At 39.6% G+C, this 18,872-nt stretch overlaps 1 protein-coding gene across 3 annotated transcripts in view; it reads right to left on the bottom strand.

Annotated features, from left to right (window-relative positions):
* RPRD1A (regulation of nuclear pre-mRNA domain containing 1A) overlaps positions 1-18,138 on the bottom strand; it is a 45,748-nt gene extending 27,610 nt beyond the window's left edge. The window contains exons 1-7 of one of the 3 annotated variants that reach the window (XM_014938537.1): positions 17,764-18,138; positions 6,078-6,207; positions 5,269-5,375; positions 5,094-5,188; positions 3,996-4,122; positions 3,722-3,897; positions 353-719 (exon numbers count right to left, since the gene is read on the bottom strand). In XM_014938537.1, the coding sequence (XP_014794023.1) occupies positions 675-719; positions 3,722-3,897; positions 3,996-4,122; positions 5,094-5,188; positions 5,269-5,375; positions 6,078-6,207; positions 17,764-17,914 (831 nt within the window). In that variant the 5' untranslated portion in view covers positions 17,915-18,138 and the 3' untranslated portion in view covers positions 353-674. Of the gene's footprint in view, positions 1-352; positions 732-3,721; positions 3,898-3,995; positions 4,123-5,093; positions 5,189-5,268; positions 5,376-6,077; positions 6,208-17,763 lie in introns of those variants that run through there. The other 2 variants (XM_014938536.1, XM_014938535.1) reach the window with 2 other exon arrangements.
* Positions 18,139-18,872: the final 734 nt, after the last annotated feature.

Here is an 18,872-nt window from a genome sequence, read left to right as displayed (position 1 = left end):
GAGGGGGGGGAAGGATTCCTATGAAAACTGCTCTGAAAAAAGTTCCATTTTCTCTAGCAGACAGAATCATATCTACCTATAAAACCTTTACAAGTTTCCAGATACAGCTACAGTACACTGAACCTTAAATATTTATTCTACTTTAAAACTTATAAAAGTGAAGGGGAAAACGCTCTTTAGCACAATCCTAAATTTGAGGGGGGCTCTAAGTATATCTGTCACCTACGTAAAATGTAAAACAGATGTACATTAATAAAGTGAAAGTTCTTTATTGTGCTTGTGAAGGACAAGTTCTACATCCATCACTTCTCATTTCTGATGTTCACGTAAACCCAAGAACTAGAGTGTAAGTTAAAAAGCAGAAGTCTTGTTTTTACAGCTCTCTCCTTTTGGTAATGGCAGCTTCCATGCAAGTGATACCCCAACTTCTGCATTTGTAATTTCAAATGATTTAACCGAAAGGACTTGTGAGTTTTACAGAATAACCATGTGAAAGTTTTCATCTTCAAGAAAAAGGAATGACACTGGATAAAAACTCAGTAGCATTTGTGAGAATATAGATGAAAATAGAGGTTTGGTATGAGTAGTTACAGAATTTCTCCTCTTCCGTTTTCAAAAACAACAGACAATACAAGATTTTGATTCTTAAATTTATTTTTAGCAGGATGTGTGTACTAATGGATGGTGACATCATTAGAAGATAGGTCCATGTCCACCACCTGCAACAGAAGCTAGACAGATGTTAAAGAAAACAGTTTAAGAGTTAAAGATGACACTACTTACCCAGAGCAGACTTACGAAAGTCACCTACTAAGCAGTAGAGCAAGCTTTTAATGCAGACATGATAGCTCATATTATTTATCTGTTGTCAACATTTCTTGTCAAGACTTAATGCATACATTACCTTGATCTTGATGGGAATCATGCATTACTGTTTAGAAATACCTATTAGAGAAACTCTTACTTTTTTAAAAGTACTCATGGAAAGATTGGGTTTTCAAAGTTACTTACCTGTAAATTTTCTTCAGAAGATAAAAAATCTGAAAATTTAGGTCTAAAGCTCCCATTTAAAGTTCAAAGTTAGCAAGAATTTGCTGGGAATTCAAATTCTAATACTGTTAAACCAGGTCAACAATAGGTAACACTTCTAGATTCTACTAAGATTACAAACACTTGTTTCTTATCATACCTGGTAGGATCTCAGCCATATACTCACAGATGGGTGACACTAATTCAGAAAGAAATGAAAACTTATTATGTTACAACCCAGAGACCACGTTATATTAAAAAAAAAGTCAACAGCTAGAAATCTAACAAAGGAAATGAGCTTGCCTAGAAAAAATTAATTTCACTAGAAATTTAATTTGAGCAGGAAAAACCTAGGGACAGACAGTTCAGGAAATACACTCTCAAAGAATTGGGTGATAGCCTGTTCCCAGTGCTATTTCAAACAAGGTATGGTATTTCCCAAAACTGTAAAAACAGAGTTCTTACTTCAGAAAACAAATACATCTGGCTACAGGTATTTGCTTACATCAGAAGACAGCCATAAACATTTTAAAAAAACAAAGCAGAGAAACTGAGTCACTTGGCCCTATACAAAGTATAGAAGGTATCCTGATCTTACATTCCAAAACTTCAGAATTTTTATAAGGCTGCACTTCCCAAGCCAAAAAGCACTACAGGTAGTCAGCATAAAGTCACTTCACTCATCTTAAGACAAGTTCAGAAGCTTGACTTTAAGGTCCTTTTCTTTACAATCTCTTGGCTCATAGCTCTTTATTAGTACCTTGGATTGACACCAGCTTGGCTCACAGTTCTTTATTAGTAACCTGTATTTATTCCACACTGATCAGCGTAAAAACAGTATACCTCAACATCCTAGGACTTTATCTGTTTAGCAAGATTGCTACAGATACTGAAGACAGGCCCCTGAAACCAGTCTGAAACTGGAAGTGTGCTGTACTAGAATGAGATACTTTAACAGTTTAAATAATTCAGCCAAGAAACCCAGTTTTAAGAACCATCACAGCCTAGGAATAAACAATTGCTTTCTCTTACACCTATGATCTCTTTGATCCAAAAATATTGGAAAATTAAACTGTTTTGTATTTGTTGAAAACAACCAGCAAGAGTGGAATCTGTTCACAGCTGCACTCCATTTGTAATTTCTGATTGAGCTCTTTCGTTTTAACAGGAGTACAAATCTGTCTGAAGGACGAAGTCACTGCCCTTTGAGCAACTCGCTGTCCAGTGGTCTGCTATACCTAAACAGGGGCTAATTGCTAGTAATGATCTATAAAAAGAAGCGAATGTCTCAAGACAATCGGTCCCATACTGGTACTGTGGGAACTTTTCCTTCAAACACAATACACACAGAAAGGAAAGGTAGGGCAGGTGATTAAAACCTTAAGGCTTCCTGTTCTTTAATCCTCCAGATTCCATTGGGCTGCTGGATCAGCTGCTACTGCAATCAACTCTACTGTGCACACCATCTATCTTACATGAAGTTGGCTGATATTCTTTCCACAGGATAAACACACTGAAGTCGATAGGAAGAACCTTCATCAATTTTTTTTCTGTGAGGCACAGACCAGAGGAAGGAAGTCAGGAAGTAAGAGTAGTCTAGGAATGATAAAACTGATCTTAATGATCACTTCAGATACCTTGTGAAAAGCATTTTCCCAGACAAAGACACCACAAAATCTGAACTCAAGTTATGAAGTTATAAAAAGGTAAAGAGACCATAGAGTGAAGAAAACGTTCTTGACAGGTCTGTATAATATGAAACCTGAAGAGCAATTAATTTGTGCACCATGTAAGGACTACACGAATATGCTGCAGGCACTGCAACGCCTCTATTATCTCCCCTTGCAAAAGGATGCAGCTTCTGTTCTATTACTGTAACACCAAAGCTGAGACAAGGGATCCGAGAAGCAACGGACACAAAATTATGGACCTATTTAGGATACATGGGATGTTCAACAGGAGGTTTGACAGTACTACGTGGTAGGAAAGGAAAACGGATAACTGGGAATAGTGAAGAATGGAATAATTTAGGGGATGAGTTGCTCGTGATGAACTGCTCACTCTGCATCCTTCTTTTATTAATTTGTCTTGTCTAATGGTGCTAGTGCTACAAATACTGCTAATCAGCTGTGTGAGAGGCTGTAGAACCTAACACTATATTTTACTGGGTTTAATGGATGCTTCAGTCAGCTTAAAAAAAGCTGTGCTGAAACCAGTAATTAAACTCTTACCCTTTAAGTGGCTTTACAAACCTACAACAACCAGAAAGATCATTCTATTCACAAAAAGGATATTACAATGTAATATGTAAGTAAGACTTACAACAATGAATGAAAAAGAAAAAATTACTCTCTGAAGAATTAAGTTTGTACCATTCAGGTTAAGAATTTCTATCTGCACTACTAAAACTAAGTCTGTACAACTATAATGAAGACTGAATAGGTTAAAAAAGAGAAAGAAAAGACACCAAAGTGATTACAGTTGTAACATTACCTAATGTAATGAGCTGGTTTAACAGATTTAGAACACTAGAACAAAAAAAAAAAAACCTCATTAAAAACATGCTGGAAGCAAAGACCTAACAGAGGCAATTAAATATTTACCCTTGGAGAGAAAAATTGTTTAGGCAAACTAAAAACATTTGCAAGAACAAGCTTTAGTGAAGAATGGACTAAAACAAAACATTACGCACTTCCAGCTTATGCTCTTTCTCTGCAAGGAATTCTTTTTGACATCGGAGAAAGTCCGACAACATTCGAGTTAGCTGTTTTCTATCATCTATTTCAGCTGCCAACCTGCCATTGTAATCCGCCAGCAACATACATGCATCATCTACCATTTTGGAAAGTTGCTCTCCAGATTCCTTATCTAAAAAGCAAGCAGAAAAAAACAAGTAAAGCACGATTTCATTATATATGGTGAAATTCTCAGAGCAGTGTTTCAGTTACTGGATCCCCAACCCTCACCTGTTATTCTGTCTAACAGGGACACATCTTGGACCTCTATAGGCAAAGAAGCTATTCTCTGATGAACTGCTGCATCCCCAGAGGCAGCGTTTTCTAGTTCTTGTAATGCTCTAATAAGATCTGTAGTCTGAAAAAAGCATGCAAGATTAAGAACTAGTTTAAATACACAGATCCTAGTACAAAACAGTATCTCACAATAAGCTTATGAAATCAATTTGACAGTAATTTTAAAAGCATTTATGATATCAGCATTATGGCAACATTCTATCCCTTCTCAGACTGAAAATAAAACAAAACTAAGCCATTAATTCTCACAACAACACAGTGTTCCTAGTTTTAAAGGTCACCTTCTTAAAATAGATTTTTCATTTAAATTCTTGGTATAGGACTACTTGTAAATCTTTTCTTTTTAACAGTAGCGATTATTTTACAGTACCTTTTATTTTACTATACTTTTTTGAAATTATTTTTCTTGTAGCTTTGCTTCACTACTGCATCAGACTAGATCAGTGCACTTCTTTTGGAAGTACAGCTGATTTTCCTAGAAGCTCAGACGTCTGTTACAGGGAAACATAGTAAATTGTGATTATTTGATAACAGTCATTCCTTCCCATAACAAAAAACCTTTTGAGATGGGGCAGTACTATAACAAAAAACCCACAAGAACTATAAAAGCCATAACAACGCAAGATAGATAAGAACTTTTCCCAACCTTCAGGACTGCAACATTGAAATATATTTTACTGATAAAGCATTAACAATCATACTTTAACACATGTGCTACTAGTTACCACCCCAGAAAACAAATGAGAACTTAAAACATTGTAGAAACTAATGCTGAAATCCTGAGGTGGACAAAGCTGGATATACAGTTCACACACTCTGGTTTAGTGCCAAACTGACTAAAGTTACAGCATGCTCAACTTCTTAGGTCCACTTCTAACTTGAAATACTGCGAAGGAAAGTTTCAGGTATTGTCAGCCTTGCTCAGAAACAGCACCTCATTAAAAAACACAGAGACCATTCAAAACCAGGAGTAAATGAAAAACTCTATATGAAACCATATGCAAATACAGAATTTTATAAACATGCTCTTACCTGTGGAGGGTCAGTGGGAGAACTTCGAGGTGAGCAGTTGTTTTCATCAACTTTTATCTGTTCATATGTGCGCTTCCTCACCTTTCTGTCTCCATCTAAATGAAAACAAATAGGAGTCAAAGAAATAATATTTCAAACAAGAGACCGAATATTCATACACATACAAAATACTTACACAAAGCTTGCCTAAGTTGTTCTAATACATCATTTTCATAAACAGACCTTTCTTCCCAGATAGAGAGCACTCGACCAAGGTGCTTCTTACAACTCTCATCCGTCTCACTGTTACAAGAAAAAAAGCAAAAATCAGCACAAGGTAAAAGTACAGCACTGCCGCATGATTACCTTTCACAGAAAGACCTTGGCATACTTTATCAATATCAAAGTATCAGAAGTCAATGAATCTCAGAAAATAACAAAATTACATTTTAAAGAAAAGAAAGCAAAGATCAGTTAAAGATGTCTTAGCAAGCACATAAAAAAAGGCCAACACCCAATTCTCTCTTTGGTTGTTCTCAACTCATAGATCTATAGGTCTCTAACCCTATTAGACAAACACTGCAAATAGGTTTGTCTTGCTTCAGTAGCTGTGCACCATGTGAAAATAATTCTGTATCAAGACTCTTGCACCCTCATGCAACAAAAGGAATGGCTGCTGGGAAAAAACAAATCATGCAATACTACTAATGAAACACATCAAACTGCTGTATCATACAAACGCTGACTGAAAGCAAGTCTTAAATTAAGCATAGCTAACAGCTTTTTAAAGCAAAAGAGACTCAATACAGATGAATTCACTACATAACTTCATTCAACAGCATTAGGACTATCCAAGATCAAAAGAACATTGAACAAATTAACAAGACTGCAAATACAGAAATAGCACACAAGGACTAGCTGTGTCAGAAGAGATGAACTAAGGACTTCTCTGAAGCCCCCTCAAATACAGTATGATGAAGGACACTGCGTGGAAATTTACTGTACCTTGAAACATGCTTAAAAGCCTCCACTATTACTGGAGCAAAGTCTTTCGTAAATTCTGGTCCTTTCCTCTTGCTGTTCTGTATGACATCATTGGCCAAGTACAGGAATGTCAGCTTCCTATTTGGTTTTGCTAATGAAGAATAATTAGAATAAACAAGAATAATTAGAAATTTTAGTTTCTGCAACAAATACCTATTTATGCACATTTGTACTAAACACAGAAAAAGCAATTCTCACGTTTTTCCTAGTCTCATTACTGCTTACAACATTTCACTCAAATTTTTTATTTAGAAACATGAAAAGGCTTTGGTCACCCATGGGCTTTTCTTCTCTCTTCTGCTATAACACTTTGCTCAGATTCTTCCTCCTTCATAATAACACAAGATCCCTCTAGCCCCATCTCCAAAAATAAAGAGAAAAATAACATGATATTCCAAAAATGTTCAGGCCCCAACTATTTTCAGGTGTTTTCCTGAGCCTGATGCAATTTGTCTGTTCGGCAGCCTTCATGGATTTCTTCCATATACTTCAACTTCCCTTTAGAGCCTGCATAATTTTCTTACACCCATGAAGTCCTCTGATGAGGAGCTTCAGAGATCCACAATCATTCATGTGATGAACCTCCTCCTCTCAGTTGGAATTTCAGCCTTATATAACCATCCCTCATTCCTGTATTTGAGCTAACTGAACAGTCAATCCCTAGTCAACCTCTCCACATCACTGTGAAACTTCCCTCCCTCATCTCCTAATCATTAAAACACTCATGTGCCTGCAGCTGTAATATCAAGAAAACATTTTCAAAAATCCCTTTCAGGCCGCTGCGGTGCATCTCTTCTCCAAGCATCATAAGCATTTTATTCTATTCCCATTACTGTGCAATATATTACAAGCTTACAATTTATAAATTGCTTTTGTAAATGTATTCTGTGTTTTTTAAGTGTTCCTACTCAGGTTATTTTCATTTACCATCACTCTGCATCTAACCTTCATTAGTCTAGAGGTTTCTCAGAGCTGCAACTCTTATTGTAACACCCAACCTTGTCTTAACACCAGAAAAAACTTTAAATACCCATTATCACTAAACAGATTCAGTATGTATGCTCAGAGTTTAAAAAGAGGATTCTCTTGAAAGGCATGATTTAAGTTTTTTCTGCCTTCTCGAGGAAAGCAGCACTGCATTAAAGCCAATCTAGGATTTCTTAAAACTCATGCTTAGTTCCCAATATGATTTGATTTTGCTAATTTCAATCCCAACCTCTCAAACACGAAGAACTACCACCTCACATACAAACAGAAAATTCAATGTCAATATGCTTCTATTCTAAGGAAATGTTTTTAAGAGTAAGTTTGCACTGTAAAAAGACTCCTCTGAAGGATTTTTCCTTGAAGTATTGAATTTTTCCCATCCTCTTGGACAGACATATCCAACAAGTTAAGAGAGTTCTGGATTAAGTTGGGGCGTGGGTGGGGAACCTGCATTGAAAGTAAAAATGCACCTATCTCTTAGAATCATGGCAATAAAAACTGGCAAAAAATAATTAGTTTGGAAGTGCTGGACACAAGTTGGGTCTATTAGAAATCTGCTCCAAACACTGAAGTCACTACATGCAACATCCAGGAAATGAATCTATTTGGGTCAAAAACTGAATAAACTAAAATGTAGACTTTATAGATTTATGCTACCTAATTTCTGTATTAAAAACTAACTGACAATATAGCAATACATATCCTACCTATGTTTCAGGTAAATCACAGTTCTGACACAGAGAAAGCTTTGAATTATTCAAAGCGGTACCCTTCAAAAACACGTCTTGTCTCATGGATGTACCAAAATTAATTAGCATTTACCAAATATGATCCTGCCCTCCCCATTTCTTAGATGAGCCCAGAATTAGGACTCAAAATGTAACAAAGCAGACTGTTACCCGTACTACATCCTCTGAACTGCATGCAGGATAGGTTCTTACCCATCCATTTCACAGGAAAAAAAAAAAAGTCACATTTTAATTCTCAGAGGTGTAACTGATTTGTTTCAGACATCAACTTTATTGTTTCCAACAAGTAACCAAACCAAAGTAACTGAGCTGGTATAGAGAGAGGAGATGTAGGCAGTACCATGAAGTCAGGCAATGTTTATTCTCACAAAGTCTGGACTTCATCTGTTCACTACAGTAAACAGATCGATATACTGTATTTGGAAAAAGGCATGCAAAATCCCAGAAAGTCATATTCAAGCTTATTTCCTCTAGTATTACCTTTTCAGCAGAAACAAAGTTGCATTTAATGAACAAAAATCTTAAAAACACTACTAAGCTCTCTGTGACTTCAGAAAGTCAACTAATATTCTACCTGTATGTTCACAAAGAATATTGTGAAGTAAAATTTAATTCTTTCTGTTGTAAGAACGCTCTGCACAAAATCCCAAAGCTAAAAAGTATGCCTACTCTCAAGAAGCATTCAATTTTACTTCACAAATCTTTGAGAGTTACATACTGGCCTACTACCTTTCTGCCTTACTACCTCTCTACTTCTCTTACATATGAGACTAAAGTGCAACGTAACCTGCAGCAACTGAGGTTCTCAAATCTGAGCTCTTCTGACTACAAATTGACTAGTGAAGTCTGAAATATAAAATTAAATTCCAAACTAGATAGATCTGTTCTGAAAAAAATTATCTGTTTAAAGCATCTCTCTTCAGTAACAGTGACACTTAACTTTTCAGCTCTGGGCTTTGATATACCTCAGATCGCCAAAATGGATCAAAGAATAATTAGACTATTTAAACAAAAAGTGTCCTCAAGGCTTGGCAAGGTTATTAGTAAAAAGCACTCTTCCTGTCAGAAGAAAACGAAAGAAAAAAGGTATGATCTTAGGCTAAGGAAGGATCTGAAAAGCACATGCTCCCAGAGTGTGCAGTGTTAGAAGCAGCTAGCCTACAGTATCTCTGGTACACTAAAAGTACAGTCTGCAAACACAAAACTCCTAAGAAGGCCTCCATGTTGGACTGAGTCATCTTTTAAGAAGCTTTGTGCAGTGTTTGCTCTTCTGCTTGTTTCAGTCACATTTACCCACCAAAGCACCTCCCTGGAGTGCTGGATTCTGAAATATTTTAACAGGTCAATGGTGTTGGCTGGTATAAGGGCCATATTAAGCAGATTACTCTCAAAGCATCCACAGTGAGACTAACTGGGATTGGCACCTTGCAATTGAAACTAATTCTTCCTAAAAATCTGACATATTTAAATGCCAATTTGTACTCTGCTGGTATTCATGGTATTTCACCTGCAAAGAGCACAATCAGGCATCTAAGGTGGAGGGACACAGCATCCTCATTATGAAGCCTTAGTTTTCTGCAATCTATACTTCTTAGGAACACATACTTGTTAGCCTGGCCTGGGTATTCCTGGTTCTCTACCAGTCCAATATTGAAGCCCTGACATTGTGTGCTTGATTCCAAAATACTTAGAGAACTCCAACACTGAAGAGCCACCACTTTTGTGCAAGAAGCTCTAGCATTGTACCTCGGAAGGCAGTAAGCATGCTATTTTTACTGAGGTCAACTCTGGCAATCAAAGCCAGCATAATCACCCATATTTGTTTTCTGCACATTTACCTCCTGGCATTGGAAACTGAGCTCCCATGAAGAGTGCAAGAAACATGTCTGTTAGTTTCATGCTGTTCTACACATCTTCCCTAGAGCTGAAAGATACCTGCTGTCTTAGACATAGGGGAAGAAACTACAGAGAAACAGGCATAAGGGATTTCATTTACATCCCAATTCAAGCGCATAGAATACTGACCCACCTGGATGTGTTAGATCAGGCTTTAACCTTCTATAGGCCGGCTCTGCTATGCCAACTGTCCTTCAATGAAAATACCATTTAACAAGAAGTTTTGAACATCAGTAGGTTAAAAATCCCACAAACGTTATCAGCACTGAACGGCTGCTTTTTTACTAAAGTCCTCTAATATGGATTTAAATAAAGATCTGGCTCAATTGCTTTTGAATTACATTAGTCTACATACATGTAGTACAGTATATGAGTGTCAGTAGTTCTCCCAAAATCCCTGGGACACTTCCTGTGTCATAGCATGCTTCACACCTTTGCATAAGAAGTTACATGACATCTTTGTAAACATCTGATAAGCCTCCAAGCTTCTTATTACAAGATGCAACTCATCTTTTCCAATCAAGCAGCACTAAAACTTGAGTGCAAGATCACTGATCCTTCACACTGAGAGCTAACCAGAGTTTTTCTGCAAGCTGATGAAGGGCAGTATCTTTGGTAATGTGATTGAAAGAATATCTGTAAAAAGTCACTTGAGAGTCTACCACCAGAAAGGACAATTCAAACATGATATAATCCATAGCAGGCACATTGTACCATTAGCACTGAAACTTTATTAACCTTCTGTTATGAAAGAGTTAAATTACGTGTTCAACGTTGCACAGTCACCTAATTCCCCTGGCGAATTTTACCAAGGTTTGAGAACTGCCGTGTTTCCTTTTTAGAGGGGAATGAGATTTCCCACAAAATGTGTGTTCAAGGTTTGAGGGTCCAAGTATCCTGACTTTGAGTGTGGAGGCTAACAGACAAAGGGAACAGCGCATAAAGCCACTGCTGGGAAAGAGGACATCAGCATCATATTACCACTGGGATGCGAGAAAGTTGGTCACAAACCAAGGAAACCATATCAACATAATTCCTCTGCAGAAGCTTCCCACTGCACTTAGTATATCATGAACTTACAGCATATCACCTGAACACATGAAACAAACTCATTCCTTTCATTGCCTGGCCAGTACAATGCCAAGATGGATATGAATCAACAGGAACAATAGTTTTAGGATAGGAAAAAGACACTGAAGTAATTAAAAGCAGAATGGTGAAAGACAGGCAGGTACAGGATAGACACTAGGACACGAGTGGTACAGCAACAAATGAATATAGATTTGTACACACTGCATTCTCTCAAGACTATTACTAGAGATTCAACCAGTCAAACTGGATTACACATCCAAATGTGACTGTTTTAAATGAAAGATTCTTACATGGCTAATCTGTTCCTCCTGACCATAGGTCATTTTGTAAATCAGGTATGTAGCAAGTATGTTTCTCTGACTTGACTCAACTCATGTTCATGTGAACATGTTGAAACAAGTCCAGCGGAGGCCCACAAAGATGATCAAAGGGCTGGAGCACCTCTCCTATGAAGACAGGCTGAGGGAGTTGGGGTTGTTCAGCCTGGAGAAGAGAAGGCTCCACGAAACCTTATAGTGACTTTCCAATACCTACAGGGGGCCTACAGGAGAGATGGGGAGGGACTCTTTAGCAGGAGTGTAGGGATAGGGCAATGGGTAATGGCTATAAACTGAAAGAGGGGAGATTTCAATTAGATATCAGGAAGAAATTTCTTCACTGTGAGGGTGGTGAGGCACTGGAACAGGTTGCCCAGAGAAGTTGTGGATGCCCCATCCCTGCAGATGTTCAAGCCCAGGCTGAATGGGGCTTTGAGCAACCTGGTCTAGAGGGAGGTGTCTCTGCTCATGGCAGGGGGGGTTGGTCCCTTCCAACCCGAACCATTCTATTATTCTCTGAAGTTTTGACTGCTGTTGATATTCAAACCTCTTTGCACACACCAGAAGATTCATGCAGATAAGCAGTGAAAGATTCTTTCTCTTGGCAGAAAAACTACACTAAATAGTACAGGAAATACTTGCTTTAAATCGGGAACTTGTTTCCTGAAATGCACTTCACATCTGCAAGGCAATATATTTCCACCACTTTTGGCTGTGGTTCTGTTTCAAAGCAGTTGACTGAATACCAGAGTAATTCAGGTGTAGTACAGCTTTCAAATCCAGCTTCAATGTTGCTAGGCCTTCTCAATTTGCCTACTAGAATCTTCTATCTTCCAATTTTCAGCAGCACTGAGCAACTGCCACAACAGCCACTAGCTTCAGAAAAACGCAATGCATTAATGCCAGCAGCTATAAGGAGCGAGGACCCAAACTAGCAGATGTCCCAACAGCAGAAGTTGTTGACAAACAGCCCTAAATAAGCAAAATTAGTTGCTACTTATATCACTGAATGACTTGTATCACTGATCACTGAATCACCCCAAGACAAACAAAAAAGTTCAAGCATAATAAATTGGCACACCAGGTAAACTGGCTGAGTCAAGCGCTAAAAATGTGTCTCTCTCCAGTAGCCCAGGTGTACTTATACAATTGTAGCTGTCTTAAAGACAATATAGAATGGCTCTGCTAACCTAGAAAATCTTTGCAGCAAAGACAACGATCAATGTGATGCAGGTGGGGGACAGATGACAGCCAAAATGAGAGGTCAAGTGATTAAGGGAAGAAGGACAGGGTGGTGTTTCTGAGACTGACTATCTATGAGATGCCATGTCAGGCTCTGAGAAAACAGATACCTGAATCTGAAATTAAGTTTAAAGATACAACAGGACACCTATTAAAATATCACTAGGATATAAATACCTAACAAGTGACAGAGCTGGACTTGAAAAAGCTAACAGAAAATGAGTTGACAGGAAAGGAAGGTAATACAGACAACTAACTGGAGTTGGTAATATGGGACTTTTTATTTCAAAACTCAAACATTTAGCTATTTTATTTCATGTTTTTGTCCCTTTTAAACTGGACACGTTTCAACCCAGTATAGCAAATATCACACGGAGCCTACTGAACAAGTGCTCACAATTCACCCTTGAAGGCTGATGCTTTGAATTACAGAATTGAAATTTTTCATTTCAAAACAAAATGCACAATCAGCAAACCTTTACAGTTGCACAGAAACCTGAAAACAGGGAGCAAGAGATAGAGAATGTACCTGATTCGTAAATAACAAAAAAGTCTCAACAGAGATCCTCCATCTCAGAAGAGCCTTTTGAAGGGGGTCCCTAAGGGTTTTCTCAGCAGCTACTCAGTGGCTACAGGCTCACACAACAAAGTTTTATGTGTAATGCCACTCCTTATTTTTAAAAGGCCCTTAAGTTAATGCCTTTATGAATACACGAAATTAAATAGTTGTAACAGGCCCATCAGTTCCATTTTGGGAATGACTAATGTATTCATATTACAGTTAATTAGTACTATTCAAATACTGAGTAAGCTTATGACTACTAAGTAATTAACTATTTAACTTTGAGTGTTACATTTCATACATCTGAAGTAGGACCATTTCCCTCAGCACACTTTGCAAGCCTTTAAAAAATTCTCTCTAACCCCCCCTCAATAAGTCTCTGGAAAATAATTAGATTTTGTGGCACCATTATCACAAAATAATCCACACAAGTTACTCCGAAGCAATCACGAACCTGCCATATTACAAGTACCAAGAAAAAAGCCCCACCTTTCTAGAATAAAAATCCAAACTGCCTAGGATTCTCATGTTAGTAAAACATTTACTACAAACAAAGTAGGGAAAAAGTAGCCCCACCAAATTACTTATTCTATAAATCAACTGCAAAATCCGAAAGAATGCAGACTCATGATCAGCATAAGCCAGCGCTAACACAGGCAGCGGCCTAAAGGGGTGATACTGTCCTCGCAGTCTGCCTTGCACCAGTACCAGCTTTCCATCAGGGAATTCCTCTATTTCAAAACTAATTATTCATTTTACTGGATTTTCAGCAGCAGCACAGCACAAGATACTGTCTGCAAAATGGTATCAGAAATATTTAAAGACATTTAACCAACAGCAGAGTAGAAAATGAGCTGTTCTGTTGTCACTGTAGACCTCTGCTTATCTGTCGTAACAGGAGATATCTCTGTTACTTCATTATAGTTATCATTTAAATTAAAGGCCTTCTATTAATCTTCTCTCATTATTTTTACTCATCAGGGGACAAAACATCAATGAACTACAGAATCTATTCTCCACTAATCATAGTAATAGATAGTGGAAAAAAACCACTGCATACAGTAACATGTGGAGTACCTGGAGTGACACCTGAGTGTTTTTACACAGATGCAGAATCAGGAATGCTTAATAGCCCGGGCAGAGCACCAGCTCTGCCACAGACCCACCCAGAGGCACAGTTCATCCATACATTTTCCATTAGCACATATTTGAGGTCAGTCAGTAAACAGCATGTCTCTACACTCAGTCTCTTGAAGCATATGACACGCAACTCCTTACCATAATTTCATCAAAATACTGGTTGTTTAAGAAGACATCCTTCCCTTAAATATTTGTGACAGTTACTAGGAGTGTCTGGACAATTCAGGGTTATCAAAACTTTCAAAATACAGTTTATTTTAGAATACATTATACTACCTTTCCTCCATTTTTTTTTGTTTCTTTCTAAGAATGACCCTATGAATTCTACATGCCAGTATTTTTAAAACTACATTTAAAAGTTAGGGTAGTATTAGGGAAAAAGTATATATGCACGTTCCTTCAGTAATCAAGAGTTACACCAACTGTCTTTATACAACTTAAGCAACACTGGACTTCTGCAAGACTAACCCAGTGTTCCATAACTGCTCCACATTGATAACAAAGACCTGCAAGTTTTGACCATTCTGCAAGTTTACGTCTAACTACAAGAGTTCACCAAAAGACTCAATGAAAGTTCAACTGTAGAAAACCTGTAGATGAGGGTGTATGAAACTGATGATCTGTAGAGATGTCCTAATATGGGACCTACCAATGAATCCAAGTAAACAGAAAGGGACTAAGATTTTATTTTGCCTAAATTATATACTTACGCATATAACTATTTGAAAAGCTGCCTCTTCACCTGTACTCCAACATGATATAAAGAAAAGACTATTAAAAAAAAAAAATCAAAACCAAACATTTAGGAACAAAAGGGCTGAGATCCTATCACTTGTTTTCATGAATAACTAAAGACATCTTCAGAAAAGCTCATACAAGCTGATCTGATGCACAGGACCTTTTACCAAAACTGAAAGCATCCAGAAAAAATTGTAGTTATCATGCTGTATTGTGTTCAACTCGGTTACACAATGCTCCACGAGCCTGAAAGGGAGTAGGCTGAAAGGAAGGTCTGCAGACAGGGGTGACAATAAAAAAAGGATACAATGAAAGGAAATAAAATTCAGAAAGGCAAGGTTCAATTTTCAGTTCCAGGACACTAGTGGCTAGCAATAGCAGCAGACAATGCCAGTAGTTTTTGTGTCCATATTCCCCAAATAGAGATCAATTTCCTCTCACATAGGAGAGAAATCATGTTTCTATGGCTTGGATGGTAGGCAAGTCAGGAGCCTTAAACCTACTGCCCTTGTGGCCTAATTGCCAGTGTTCTGCTTTGTGTTGTTTTATACAAGTCACTTCACCACAGCACACTGGTTTTCCTTCTCATCTTTCAGTGGTCTTTAGTGGTCTGCTTAGACCACTAAATCCACCCTTTAGGGATCAGGGACTGCCCTACAATTATGTGCTGCAATTAGCAAAAAGTTAGTGCCATGTCAATGTAAGCTAGCATTTATGAAGCTCAGGTACTACTATCAGAGATAGAAAATTAAAATACATCATGCGTATCTTAACTATGAGAAACATACGAAAAGAGGAAATACTTCACATAAGGCCTAAAAGCCCAGAAGAAAAGGTGCAGGATCTTGAAAGCAACTAACTCATTCCTACTGGAGGTAGACTATCTTATGCTTTTCATATACCCTTGAAGGTTGGCTTCCAAAAAGAAGTCACCAGAAAAATCTAACTCTGAAATAGATGATGACAACTTCCAACAAAATGAAGATAAAACCAATTATCATCAGAAGCTCCCAAGCTACAAACTCAAAACAGACTTAAAAGTGGAAGCCAGACATTGAAAGCTGAGAAAAAGCAAAGCATGAGTTAAGATGATCATTATCCTTGCCTCTCAATGCCACCTTCAAACACGTAGCCCATGTTTCAAACATTTAAATTCTCTAATTCGTCAAACAGCAAAACAGGAAAATTAGGCTAATAGTAAAGTTAAGAATCGACCATTAATAGTATAGATTCTTATGAATTGGTATTGTGCATGTTAATTAAGACAAACAACCAAACCTCTGGCTGCATGCCAATTAGTTTAAGACACTTTTTGATATCATTCAGAACACTAAATATTCAAGTTGTTTGTTTAGAAGGCCCAGAAACATGAAATGTTTGTTTCAGATGCAGATGGGAGATCTATTCATTTGTTCTCAGAACAAGAAAGCAAGCTTGTAACAAGCATATAGTAAAAATATGTTTATTTCAGAAGATGAAACATGCCACCAAATAGGTCTTTCTTTAGGCAACAGAAAAAAAGAATTTAACTCATGCTTGGAAGTTCAAAAAAAGTCACACAAAAAGCATATTTTAAACAAATATACAGTAGCCATGTGAAAACTTACAGCTTATAAAAACATATTTTCATGCTATACTATAAACATTAGTATTACTTCATACTCAAGATTTTTATTTTAAGGGTGGTTGAGTCCATTTGCTATGAAGTTATGCCCCCTAACCATGAGGTAGCTGTGAACCAGACACACTCTCTTTGTATTCTGTTACACATAATTTCTGCAAGTCAACTATTCCTCTTCACTATGCGAAACTAAGGGAGTGGTTTCTCTTTCATAGGCCCTGTAATGGTTTAGTACTACTTTTTGTCTCCACTTAAAAATCTAGCCTTCCACTTTCGCCACAAAACATCCACATATTATTGGGGCTCCAAAGGAAATTACTGGAAGATAATAACATTTCCTACAGCAAGGCAGAGTTCTAGCAAGTGATTTTTCTTTTTCTTAAATGAGTCAACTTAAGATCAGTTATTTTTCAATTAGGTCAAATAAATCTTACATGCCATTTCTGCCTTTGAGTCCATGACCACTGCCTATAGCTGCAAGTTCTTTGCTGTTAAAAGGAAAGACATGTAAAAATCTAAGTCCGCACACTCAACATCAAATACTCAATACAGCTAAAGAAACACATATCTTTATTATGCTAACATCGGTAGCAGCCATATGGCAAAAAGGAATTAAAAAACACTTTGGACACATTAAATTGCTCTTTCCCCAGAGTATTTGCATACTCAGTTGCCCTACACGAATAAGTGGACAAAGCCATTCTGTCAGGAAACTCCAATAGTGTTACTGCCAACCACCGCTATAGATGATGAAAGTACCTACAAAGGGTCGTCTTGGATAAGGCGTAACTACCACTATTAAAATAAAAAGCCCTAATCCCCATACTTGCCGCCTTCCTTCCATTTTCCCACTTTCCCCTCTCCTTTCCAAAGAGGGGAAGGAAAACATAAGAAGTAGCCTCCTCAGGGGCATCTCACTAACGGGGGAGGGAGGAGAAGAAAGGAGCCAGGGGACTGGAGGAAAAAAAAGAGGGAAAAGAAGCGCCTCCCAGTCCACAGTCATCAAGAAATCGAGACCGGGGGTTTAACACTTGCCACAGTAGCTCCGCTCCCTTCAGGCGCCGGGGCCGCCGGCCCGCCCACCCTCCCTCCTTTCTCTCCCTCCCTTCTCTCCCTCCCTCCTTCCCCAGCTCGGCAGGCCGAGGAATCCTACCATCACTCTCCTCAGTAGCCGCACACCCGACGGCGGCCTCCTCCTACCGCGGCCTCACCGGCCGCCACCTCCCCCCGACCCGCCGCCCCGAGGAAGGCCCCACCCGGTACCCGCAGGCGGGAAGAGGCCCAGCGGCGGTGCCAGCCTCACCTTTCCGCAGCTCCCGCTCCCACACGCTGACGATGAGCGCCGAGTGCTTGCGGTGGTGGATGAGCCAGAGGCTCAGGGTCTGCACGCTCTGCTGCGAGTTGCTCAGCTCCGACAGCTTCCGCTCCAGCGCCGCCTCCGAGAAAGCCGACATAACTGGGCCGCGTTCACCTCGGCCCCGTCGCTGCTGCCGCCGCCCCCACCAGCCCGGCCTGGCTTAGCTCGGCTCGGCCGCGCTCAGTCCCCGCCTCTCCGCCCCAGCGGGGGAGGAGCCGGGCGAGCCCCGTCCCTTCCCGCCTCGCCTGCCGCCACTTCCGCGCGCCCCGGCAGCCCGCCGCTAACAAAATGGCGGCGGCCGACCCTGCCGGAGCGCCGCCCGGCCCCGCCCCCCTCCTCCTTCCTCCCTCACTTCCGGCCGGGGCCCAGAACGAGGCGGGGCGGGCGGGTACTTGGAGCTCTTCCTACCCCTCGGGCGCGTGCCGCTCCCCCCCGCCTCTCCCAGCAGCCTTCGCGCGCCCCCGCGGCGGGGCCGTTATGGCGGGCGCGGGGAGACAGGGCCCGTCGGTGGCCGGAGGCGGGGCTTGCTCGGTAATGGCTTCCTTCAGCCCCAGGCCGCTGCAGGGGGCCGCGCTCCCACAACTCTGTGCGCGCCGACCGTACCTTACCAAGCGACTGTGGGGGAGTTTTCCTGATTAGCTGTGGGAGGATGTAGCGAGCAGGAACAGAGTTAGGGGCTGTTACTACAAATACGGATACATCCGTGTTTTGCCCTGGGAAATAACATAAAAACCCAGACACAAATAAGGCAGCCCGGGCCTACCAGATTCTTTCACCTATCGGGTTGAGGAACTCGGTGTGACACGGGGTACATAGTATTTTCGTATTTGCAGGTGGACACATGCTCCATAGATGCGTCTGGCCTCATTTTTAAATGCTGTTTGTTTTTTTTTTTTTTAATTTCTGGCATTTATAGTGTCACATGGCAGAGTTCTACTGTTCAATGACAGATTATGTCCAAAGTGTTGTCTCTTCATCATTTCAAACCTGTTCCCTTAAAGCTCTACTGGATGCTTGCTCCTTCTACTGTTGTGGAAATAGTGTACAAACATGGT

This window comes from Calidris pugnax, unplaced genomic scaffold (genome assembly GCF_001431845.1).
Source record: "Calidris pugnax isolate Ruff unplaced genomic scaffold, ASM143184v1 scaffold13, whole genome shotgun sequence".
In the NCBI taxonomy this organism is placed as follows: domain Eukaryota; kingdom Metazoa; phylum Chordata; class Aves; order Charadriiformes; family Scolopacidae; genus Calidris; species Calidris pugnax.
The sequence above is the reverse complement of the archived record's forward strand: the minus strand, read 5'-3'. Positions and strand labels throughout refer to the sequence as shown.